The following is a 12,239-nucleotide window of genomic DNA, read 5'->3' as shown; positions in this document are numbered from 1 at the left end:
TCATATTCAATATATTTTATAGGGGGCTTCCTTTCCTAGCAGATGAATTAGAGCGAACTCAAATAACTGATTCCAGTACAAACAAAATCTAACAAAATGATTGCACACATTCTGCACGTAGAGAGACGTGATGTCTGGTGAAACTTGATTATTTCAGAAACAGAACATTTAATTGATTGTATTTAGAAAGGTTCTTATTTCAGTATGTTGAAACCTCATTCATACATGTATTGAACAACCCCTTACATAGATGTTTATGTTCCTCAGCATACTGCCAGACTGTGGGGGTTTGCATCTTAGTGTAAAGATCAATCTAGTATTAGAAATGCAATGAGCAGATCATACAACTGCAGGCATGATATTCAATGTGTCAATTCAGCTAGAGTTTCATTTTCAAGAGAAAAGCATTAAATAATTTTATATTTTATTTTCATTTTCTTACAAAGTAATACTCAACAATACATTTCGAACAGTGTACCGTATATTAAAAAAAATACAGAAATAATACAACTAAAAGCAAAAAAAAAATTACAAAAAATATTAAAAAAATTAAAATGACCAAAGAAAAAAAATAAGGAGAAAAAATAAAATCATTATCTATCCATAGTGTGGTTGTTTTTGTTTCAGTTTCCAATGTGGGGGCTAAAGTTTAGCAGCCTACCTGAGACAGAACAGACAAGGGTGGGAACACAGGGACCTGAGACAAGCAGAAGCAAGAACAGGCGTTCACAATAAACAAAACAGGAGCCACCAAGAGGTGTAACACAAGAGCATACACAGGATAAAATATCTAGTTCCAAATAGACTTAACAATCCACCCTAAACTGACCTGTATGGGGAATTCGATATCCTTCCCCTCACTCCCATCTTAAATATCACATCACCTCATTCTATCAATGACCTTTGGGTGCATTAAAGATGGCCTGCTGGTTAAAGCACTTTAAGGCTTAGCAATAAGAAATCTACAAAAAGGCTGATTTTGAAGCATCGTGGATGCAAGAGTAATTCTTGTGATATCATGATATGGGAGCGGAGGAAGGATGGGGCCAGAAATGGAGTCACAGAGGAGGAGGCGTCCAGGTATATTCAAACAAAACACTCTATGCAGAAGAAACAAAGTGGCATTTAGAACATTCCCATTACCCCCCAAAAAAGTTTTTTTTTTTTTTTTTTTAAAAAAAAAAAACCCCAAAATTATCATGCGTTAATAACAATGGTCTGCAAATGATGACTTCAAAAATAAGTCCATGTTACTGCCCACAACATAGACCATTAAAATATATTATTTCTTTAGGGTCATTAAACAGTTTGCTGAAGCAAACATGGCAGGAAAAACATCAGTGTTTTCACAGAAAAAAAAACAAGTTAATCAAGGAAATATTTCTCATTTGAACAACTCGGACTTCTTGGACAATCTCTACTTCCTCTATACTAGATTGATGGAAGAACACCAAGGAGGCCTATAGAAATCACTGTAGGCTTTTATATACATTCCCCCTTGCTTTATCCCCACATTGCTCTTTACTTTCTTACTGAAAATAAGAAAAATAGATCTCTCTGCTAAAGCACATTACAAACCAATCTTTGAAATCTGATAAATGATCAGATAAAATCAGCAGTGCATTGCCTTATAAACTGTGTAGCAGGCTGGCTGGGTTGTAAGATTAAAAACAGTTGGTCACCTATAAGAAAAATTCCATTGCAGAGACCATGATTCAGATAATCACAATAACGGAGAATTGCAGGGAGGGACTGTCTGATATTATTCTGATCTCCAGAAGATGGTTGCTAAAGGTAGTGACGTATGTGGTCAAGGTTCTATATAAATATATGTCTTTACTCTCTATATATATGCACATAGATAAATGGTTTAACATGTAATCATCAGGGTCTCTGAGATCCGCAAATGAAAACGGTGAGATTCCTGTGTGTCCTGGCAATACTTTAGGTTTCCTTCTATCAACATTTATACAGTACTACAGAGTTATGTGCTTGGTATCCCAGTTTACAGATGAAGGCAATCCTCTTAATGAAAGCTGCATTCAGCATCACAATATTTCTTCAAGGCTACCATACAAGATTATGGTATGGATGGGGAGGATAAAACGACAGAGTTGCGTGTACTCTGATAATTGCCGGCACACACAGGCCTTTAAAAAATACATCTGCATAATGCTACCTAAGACTTTGGTCACTCACCCATATAACAAACTTTCTGCTGTTTTCATTTACATGTAAGCAACAAAAATACTAAATAAACTTGGTGGCCATCTTTAAATAACCCCCTTCATTTTAGATCTTTAAGACAGAGTACAGGTGCAGTTCTACTCAGCAATATACAATGGGCGCAACAATAAGCAACACACTTACCCTGCTAACACCTTCTATAGCAGCAATGACATTTCTCTCTTTTTTTTTTTTTTTACAGCATAACAAAGTTGGACTGAACCCTCCAGACAACACAATATTATTACGGAATATATAATACAGACTGCGTTTAGTAGGGGCTCAAATGGAGGACTAAAGGCTTTAACATTAAGTGGAACTGCACCTTTAATGCAGCGATTATGAAACAGAGGGCACTGGAAACAAACATTTAGAAGAAATGATGCTCTATTGTAGGAAAAGCTACAGCATCAGCACCCTGTACCAAGACAATGAACAGAGAGAGGGTGAAAGAAAAAAAGGGATTGAGAGAGGGATAAATAGGTGGTAGCGGGAGAGAGAGAGGCAGTCGGTAAAAGCTGATAGTGTTGTTTTAAAATTATCAGAGCAAAACTGTTCCCATGTCCTTCCCTCCTCTTCCTCCAGCTCGTTTGTTAGTGAATAAAAAGGCACGTCCACTTGTATTCCCACCGACTATCCAAGGCAGTGGTGGGAGAGGTGTGGGAGCTTCCTCACGCTTGTGAAGCAACCATTTTCAGAAGTCTCTTATCTCAGATCTCTTCACTTCACCAAGAAAGTGATAGATTATTCACTTCCCAGAGAAGAACAGAACATCTTCTCTTTATTACAGGCCTAACATCCATAAGGGGACTGGCAAAAAAAAAAAAAAGATGACTGGCAAATAAGGAAAGTGACGAAAGTAGGCGGTAGAGCCACGAGAAATATATAAATATAAGCTAGGAATGCCAGAAACATAGACAAATACATCAGCTTTAGAAGACCCAAAAAGTCAACCTAAAGGAATTTACATAATATGGATAGACAGCAGAAACATACATATGCCCTCATCACAGGAAGAAGAGAGGCGATAAAGAGAAAACATTCTAAGTAGGATGTGCTATGAGTATAGAGAGAAGTGATTCCAATGAGAGGTGACAATTATGGGAAGAAAGCCAAGTTGTACTCCCAACAGCAAATGACACACAGAACAGCAGGAACAGAAGAAAAATATGACATGGACAAACAACAGTGGCCCCAGAAAATGGCATGAGATTTAATGACTTGTGACCCCATCAGAATGTTACACCAGGACAGAAAGAAGAGTTTCCCTTAGACAGAAGTGAGATCATATGAGAAAGACAGAAGCCCAGACAAAAATGAGCACAAGGCTGGCTAGAGGACTGACCCTGGCAGGGAGTGGCATGAAAATTAGCCGGAAGCAAAACTTCTCAGGAAAGTGGGGAAAAAAATAATAATCAAGCAAGGCACCAAATTGTCTGCAGATGATAATATGCATCATCAGTGGAGGAGGAGTCTGCAGCAAACCACTCTACACACAGGTACAGCGGGCTCTGCACACAGACGCAGTGTCCCCCAACACTGAGGAGCTTGTAATTCATATTTTTCTTGCACCCCCCACCCACATCCGCAAAATAAAAACAAACAATTCAAGCTCTTGTTTATCCCGTGAAAGGAAAAGTGGCAAACAATAAAAGCAGACAGTGTTGTGGGGCATTCACTTGAAACCAGATGGGTCCCCTGCTCCTCCATCCGCTCCAAAACCAAAATGATAAAAAAACGCGAGACGCTGGAAGGTCCTTCTCCTCTCGAGCGGTGAGTCTGAATGGAGCTCACACCCATTAACAAGGCCAAGCTAGATAAAATACTCTTTCTTCTCTTCACAGCTGTTCTGACCTCCCTCTGCATTTATGATTGCTGTATCGGCATCTGCTGCATCGTCTGCTCCTTTGGCTTCATGGGTAAAATATGTTCCTGCAGAAAGAAAACAAAGAAGCATCAAATGTGTTGTTTGTATTTCATGCTTCAGACATACAGAATATAGAACATCTTAGGATGTGGGTGAACATCACCCACTGATATTCTAACAAAATATTAAATGCATGAATGTTAGAATGTAGAATTTTATAATGAATCAAGGCCCAAAAGGTAAAATCCTGACATGGGAAGGCCCATTTATCAACATTCTGATTTTAGTGGTTTTAGAAACAACTAAAAACTAATTTTCTATAAAACCATAAATGCCAAGTAATTCATTAAAACAACCTAATGAAAGATGAATAAAAAAAGCCATAACTAATCCGAATACTGATAAAAAGGTATGGGACCTGTTAACCAGAATTGTCTGGATACGGTTGGTCAGGATAAGGGGGTCTTTGTGTAATTTGAAACTCCATACCTTAAGTCTGCAAAAAAATTAAAAAAAATTTGTGGTTTGTACTATTGGGAGAAAAGCAAAAATATGAACGTTGGTAAATTGGCCCCTAAGGGAAGCAACACATGCCTCTCACCTTGGAAAAAACAAGAAGCAAAACAATACCCAACTCCATTTTTCTAAATTATATATTTTTTTTCTAACAAAAGAACAAGTGCATATGATGTGTGTTTGCACTGGCCAATCAGAAAGATTTCATTATTTTTAACTTACCTTTATGTCGAGCAAAGTAGCGTCCTAAGATTATAAGAAGGCAAAGCATAGCAAAGACGACAACAGCCACAACGCCACCGATCACTGCATGATCAACTACCAGGGGTGTCTCATCACCTGCTCGGGTGTCTGTGTAAAGTAGAGACAAGACATAGGCTCTAATATCACGTTGAATTCAATGGAGCAAAGCACATGAGCGGAGGTCTGCAGAGACACTGGGGCTCATTTATCAACACTGGGCAAATTTGCCCATGGGCAGTTACCTATAGCAACCAATCAGTGATTAGCTTTTTGAAACCAGCTGCAAGTAGAACAATGAATGCAGTAATTTGATTGGTTGTCACGGGTTACTGCCCATGGGCAGATTTGCCCAGTGTTGATAAATGACCCCAACTGACTAGGAAACACTGCTGGAATGATCTTCTCAGAGCCACTCACTATAAATATCCATTGATATTCACACAGGCGACATAACTGTGCACTCACACAGATACACTAAGTAATAGATCCTGTGTGACCAACCAACTGCTCCACACCTGCTGGGCTTCACTAGAAAAGGAACATAAACCGTATCTTACCTATACTCGATTAGACAGACGGAAGAAAACCACAATAACTCAAATGAGCTATTCTCCAAGTGTACTTATGCAGAGAGTGTAATGCAGGCCCTACCTCCGTTTGTTCCATGATAGATTCTGGAATTGATGTCATTCTGCTTCCGTAGAGGGTAGTGTACAGACTAACTGGTAAACAGAGGATTTCAAGTCCCAGAATCCACCACTTCACAATGGAACAAGGTGAAGAAGGTGTGCGTTACAGTGAGGCTCTAGGGGGTTGGGGAGTGGAGAAGTGACAAACGCACAGACATAATATGGTTTCCTTTCAATGTGTGGAATCCGGTATGTCTGTGTAAAAATAAAACGGCTCCTGTCTAAATGGGGGGTAGATTTTCCCTTTAATACTGGCATCATGGGTGCTAAGCTGCTGGCCTTCCCTACTTTCCACCATACCCTGGCAGTGCACACACCCAATTCAGAAATAATAACATCAAAACTATGTCCAAAGCCCTCAGAAACGTCACAAGCAGTAAATATAAAACCTGTTATATGACTTTAAACCTCTAATCACCAGTTCAATTAAAATTTTACATGAGATAATAAAATTAAATGGATTCACTTAAAGTAGACCTGTCACACAGACACAAAAATCTGTATAATAAAAGTCCTTTTCAAATTAAACATGAAATCCAAATCTCTATTTTTTATTAAAGCATTCATAGCGGTTGTAAATTCATTTAAAAATCTCAGCGGTCAATCAAATATTGTCTGCCCTTCCTCTATGCCTTAGGCATAGAGGCGGAGCAGGGAATTACTTTCACTTTCCATTCAGCACTTTCTAGATGCCACTGCTCTCCACACCGCCCCCTCTCTCTTCACCATTTAATTGTGTAGCCAGGGCATGGACATTCGGTTGCCAATTCTGGTGCACAAACAAGTTTCTGAGATCATACAAGGCTTGCCTTAACAAGTGTCCACAAAATGGCTCATGCCTGCTTGCTATAATTATAAATTCCCAGATTGAAGGAAACGAGATTCAAATAATTTACACAGTGTAATTAAAGTTAATTTTGCTTTACTAATGTGATAAAATAGGATTTTGAATTATTTTTATTGGGTGACGGGTTCCCTTTAAACTCCAGCCACTTTTATAACTACACCTTTTATGCCTGTGTTTCAAGCAGATGGTATATCAAAGGAGCAATACACACCAGATACTATTAAAGGCAAATCACTAACTATATGACAGCCATAGAATGAATGAACCAGACTATGTATTTCAACAATAATTGTGAATTATACAAGTTATAGATAGAACATATCATGAACTGCACACATTAATTAAAATTAGGTAACAAGCCCATTCAAAATACCATCCCTCATCTTGCTTGGAATATTGACCATGAGTAAATGGAAGACCGAAGAGCAGATTGACAGAAATATACCACCCTGAAGTCTTTAAGTTAAGATAAGGTCAAAAGCAAACTGCCACCACAGAAAGATTCATCCAGCAGGTGGAGCTCCAGGTGAACAGCATTGATCAAACATTAAATAGTATTAAGTCATAGTATTAAGTCAAAGTATTAAATCATAGTATTAAGTCCTAGTGGGTTACTTACTAAAGCTAGAATTTTTCATTTTTTAGTAAAACAAAGTTGACCAAACTCCCTTGCACCAACTGAGTTCATTTATCCATAACTTCTCGAAAAATTTGGAGCGAAAAATAGCACGGCAAAATCGACAATTTGTATTGTACGATTGACACTCCAAAAACTTGAGTTGAGAAATGGTCTAGGACCATCCATGTATCATATATTTTAATACAGCAAATAGCAGGAAACCTAAAACTACAATAAACCTACACGTGATCCTCTCCTATTTCTTTAATCGTTTTTAATGCACATCTAAATTTGCTGGTGGCAATACCCTAGTTCTCCCATGACTGGAAGGGCAAAGAATGCCTAATATGTGCCAGGCTCAAACACCTTAGCTAGATAGGATAATATGTTTTGGGGTTGTGCTAGAGCTGGAATTAGACAGGCTGCCAATGTCTGCTCTATTGATATGAAGAAATATTTGTTATTACATTAATCCGATGAGAGACAGGAAGAGATGGTAAAACAAATTAACTGTGATGAGTAAATGGCAGTCTGTCACTCATCAGGCTATGAGGCAATTCAACAATTCTTACCAAGAAACATTTATTTTAACATTTCAATAATATATACATATATATATATATATATATATATATATATATACACATACATACATATATACATACATACATACATACATACATACATACATACATATATATATATATACATACATACATATATATATACATACATATATATATATATATATATATACATATATATATATATATACATACATATATATATATATATACATACATATATATATATATATATATACATACATACATATATATATACATACATACATATATATATACATACACATATATATATACATACACATATATATATATACATACACATATATATATACATACACATACATACATACATACACATACATACATACACACACACACATACATACATACACACATACATACATACATACATACATATATATATATATATATATATATATTCAAAGTCCTATCGCACACCATCCATTAGTGATTCCAAAATATAAATAGATCACATACCTGGGTGCTACCCTAAAAAAGCTGCATTATCCATATTCCATTGAGAAAGGTGCACACCAGGATTTTTCAATTAAAACTTCATGTTTATTAAATAAGTTTAAAACAGGAACCGGCCAATGTTTCGGTCTTTCTCGGGGGCCTCAAAAATGGCAGGCTGTAATAGAGGACTGGAGGCATTCTTCTACTGAGCCTATATACCAGCAAATAACTTGCTATGGGGCAAATTGGAATGAAAAGCCTAGCAACTAAAAGCATATCTGAAGATCTCAAGAAAATGTTAGGTTCCAGTTTTTTTTTGTTTTTTTTTTTTAATTAAAACTGTGAATTTATAGCCTCACTGAAAATGATTGAAACAACGTGACTGACTTTCACTTTTTTTCCCACAAACACGCCATTAGGATTACTCTTCAATTTTTACTTATAAGGCAACTCTGGCTTCCAAACCAAAATTTGAGAAAGAGGCCCACATATCGCAGAAACCCCTTCTACCCATCACAGTTACCTGTTTCTTCAAAATGTATGAATAAATGCTATTTTCTATACTGAAATCCAGCTGTTTAACAGTTCTTCTCTTTCTGCATCATTTGAAATCCTGGCAGGGAAGGAGGGACTAAACACTGATGTTACAAATTGTAACAACTTCTCCACAGCTTACAGACAGCATGCAGGAACTGTTATGTTCCGTTCCTTATTGAAATCACGTGTGCAGGGAATTGTGGGGTTTGGAGGATACAGGCTGAGGACAGATGGTTGCTGATACAAAGTAACAGTAGTCAGACAAATCAGCAAAGTAGTCAGACAGATCAGAAGGAGAGGAGGGGGATAGGCTTAGGGAACTGTTCCAAACCATTAAAAATGATGAAAAGTCTGCATATTTTTTAACTGATGTATATTGTAAACGTGCTTGAAATTACGTTTACTTTTCAAAATGCTTAAGTTATGTTAAGTATATGTTAAGTATATGCCAATGCTTGACAATGAATTGCAGAAACAAATGTTGCCGGAGTTTTGGCCTAATATTTTTTCAACTGTTGCAGTTTTCTTTACTCATAATCTCAAAACTGGGTATGTTGGTTAAGGATATCCAACGCTGAATTTCTCAATTGCAGTATGCAGTAGGCATTCCTCTTATATTTCTTAACACACCGTATTCTTAAGTTTAAACAATATATATTGACTTTCTATGCCACAAAAAAAAAAAAAAAAGAATAAGGCTTTTCTTTCCCACCACTTTAGAATGTATACCATGTGAATGGAACAGGACAAAGAAGAGGAAAGAGTACAGATGTTATAGTTAAAAAGGCCACAAAGAGAACAAGATGCAATATAATCTTAGTGCAACCTACAAACCTATTAAAAGATCAACTTTTGTTTGATAAAAACAGAAAATACCTTCAATAATGCTTTTAACAATGGATACACATACAAAAACATAGGCAAGAAATGTTACAAAAGTTTGTGACTGCAAACCCTAGCTATACTGATCTTAGAGCCAGAGTCCACTCAAGGAACACACATTACAAAACTATGCATGTCATTGAATCTTTTCTATTTGTTTGGCTCAAGGAATTGAGAAGCAATCACGACTATGTTACAAGAGAAACAATTGGAGAAAAGAGGGAAGCTGCCATTGTTACCTACTGTAGGTACACAAAATTACATTACTTATCCTTAAGGCGGGTATAGGGCATCCCAACGGACCTCCCAGACCAATATCTGGCCAAAAATCAGGCAGATATCGATCTGGCTGGTTTGATTTTCCCCTGCAATCGAGGACCGCATTGGCTACTTGATTTGGTCCTCATCCCATTGTCACCTATTCCCTTCATCGTAATCTGATCATTTGGCTTTAGGGCCGAACAATTGGATTAGCCAATATCAGCCTGCTTAAGGTGGGCATATCAGGGAAAGATCCGCTCATCTGGCGACCTTGCCAAATGAGCAGATCTTATAGTGTATGGTCACCTTTACAGTCTTATCTGGGAAAGTTATTTCGATATTGAGCTAAACTTAAACTCAAAGTGCTGCAGCAAAGTGCAACCACTACAGGATTCAATAAACCAAAAACCCCTGGTTATCATATGACTGGCTACATATCGAGCACCCCTAAAACAGATACAACGGGAGTCACCATAGTCATATATCAATATTAGAAATGTATTGCCTACTAAACCATATGTCCATATTACACCCAGGCATCTTGAGATGTCTCCAATTCACCGCATGGCACCCCTTTTCCAGAGTAATGCTCTATAAATCTTTTTTTCCCTATATTGATTCGTCTTTAAAGTTGATTGTTTCACTTTAGCAACGCGTGACATTTCTAAAATTGCATTTTTAAATGCGTTCGAAAGAAAATGACCCAGAGATGAGACAAATCCACTCAAGGGTTACCACAGCGTGCGTGTGTCAGCAGATATATATCTGCCCCCTTGCAGGAGCACAGCTTCTCAGAGCAGTGACTCTAATGTGAACCGAAGGTTATTGATCCAAGTCCTGCAGCTGACATCCACAGGTAATACTGCAAACTAGTGACAGATGATTGGGGCTGTCTATCCACAGTGCTCATCCACAGATGGCAACAAGGCACTGGAATGGAGAGAAAAGAGCAAGGGGCGAGAGACAACACTTTAATTAAAGTTGTTTAAATTAGAGCTGCCAAGAGTAGTGTTCATCCAAATTACAGGAAATAAAAAATGGAATCTGCCAACTCTGATTATACCCCATAGAGGCTCACACAATAGCAGAAAATCACATGTAATAAAACCTAAACCAATTTCCTAATGCTACTGTAATCCAAGAATACCCAATATTATCAGTACATAAGCACTCTATATAAACATTATCCAAAACCCCCCTAAACAGCCCTGACACACTGTGACTCACTGCATTTACTTGTTCAATTTTAAGCCTAGTTTAGTGTTTAATCCATATCAAACTCCCATAACTCCCTATAGATAAGCCTGTAAAGGCAGCGGTACATGGAGCCCGTGAGATTTTCCTGCTTTGTGGGAGGGCAGTAAATTCTCAAAATTTTCCTCTGTTGCCTTGACCCTGCCAGCACATCTGCAAAATGTTCACTATCACGTTTTCAAATTATAATTGCATACCCCCCGAGTTTCGCTGCCCATCAAGCTTGAAATCTCACGGGTGGCAAAATGTCAGGAATTGCCCTATGTACCACCGACATAACTTTACCTCTATGGATCTCCTTCTATACATTATAACAATGCACCTACTTCCTCCTGTTGCTTTCTGTACTTTATTACACATGGTAAATCTAATTTACTGGGGGTGCCAATTTTCTTTGAAGACCAGGGATAAAAAAAAATCTGCCAGGGATCCCTTGTCCCCTCTCAACTTGCACATGCTCTTTGGCGGGAATTAAAAATTGTTACTATACTGTCCATGAGTCTAGTTAGGCGCATGGGATACCAAGGAAATGCAGGTTAGCTGGCTGCATGGTGCTTAGACAGCAAGAACTCCAGGTAACAATTTTTACTCCCAAAGTGGAGCGCTGGACTGGGGAAAACAATGTAATCTGCCTCAGAGGGATAAACTCTCAAATAAAATAAATAAATAGGGCTTTTGCAGATCTTAAAATACTCATCAAGTAAGAAGTATGTATGTTTTTTCTTGGAAATTGGGCTTAATATAAAATTGAAAGTAAAGTCCCATTCAATGACTGTTCATACAAGCATAGGCAAAACAAATCAGCAGTCCACTGAAAAGACCAGAAACCCAGACAATAAAAGCAGTCTATAAAAACAGCATTGGCAAAAGGTGCTCATTTAAAATGACAACTACATCTATCCATTAAATGTAAAAAAAAAACCATGACCCGCACATCACTAATGGACACCTAGGGGGTTATTTATCAAAGGTCAAATTTCGAATTAGAATTTTTTTTTTTATTCACTCAAATGGAGGCAAATTATGAAACAACTCAAACGTCTAATATTCTAATCAAATTTAAATTGAGTTTACCTCCGAAGGAAAAAAAAAACCAGTCAGGAAGGCAATTAACATATTCAAATGGTGAAATGGACCTCTGTCATTGACTTGTAAATGAACTTGGTAGGTTTAAGATGGAGAATATTCAAATTAAAACTTTTCTATGGTCAAGGTGTGATAAATCTCACATTTT

At 37.4% G+C, this 12,239-nt stretch overlaps 1 protein-coding gene across 5 annotated transcripts in view; it reads right to left on the bottom strand.

Annotated features, from left to right (window-relative positions):
• Nucleotides 1–407: 407 nt before the first annotated feature.
• Nucleotides 408–12,239, bottom strand: part of cadm1.L (cell adhesion molecule 1 L homeolog) — a 126,434-nt gene continuing 114,602 nt past the window's right edge. For 4 of the 5 annotated variants that reach the window (XM_018224647.2, XM_018224648.2, XM_041568597.1 and 1 more), the window contains 2 exons: nt 4,832–4,960; nt 408–4,158 (listed from right to left, as the gene is read on the bottom strand). In XM_018224647.2, coding sequence (XP_018080136.1) covers nt 4,040–4,158; nt 4,832–4,960 — 248 coding nt within the window. In that variant the 3' untranslated portion in view covers nt 408–4,039. 5 annotated transcript variants of the gene reach the window in all.

The sequence above is a fragment of the Xenopus laevis genome, chromosome 7L, assembly GCF_017654675.1.
Source record: "Xenopus laevis strain J_2021 chromosome 7L, Xenopus_laevis_v10.1, whole genome shotgun sequence".
NCBI lineage: Eukaryota > Metazoa > Chordata > Amphibia > Anura > Pipidae > Xenopus > Xenopus laevis.
The sequence above is the reverse complement of the archived record's forward strand: the minus strand, read 5'-3'. Positions and strand labels throughout refer to the sequence as shown.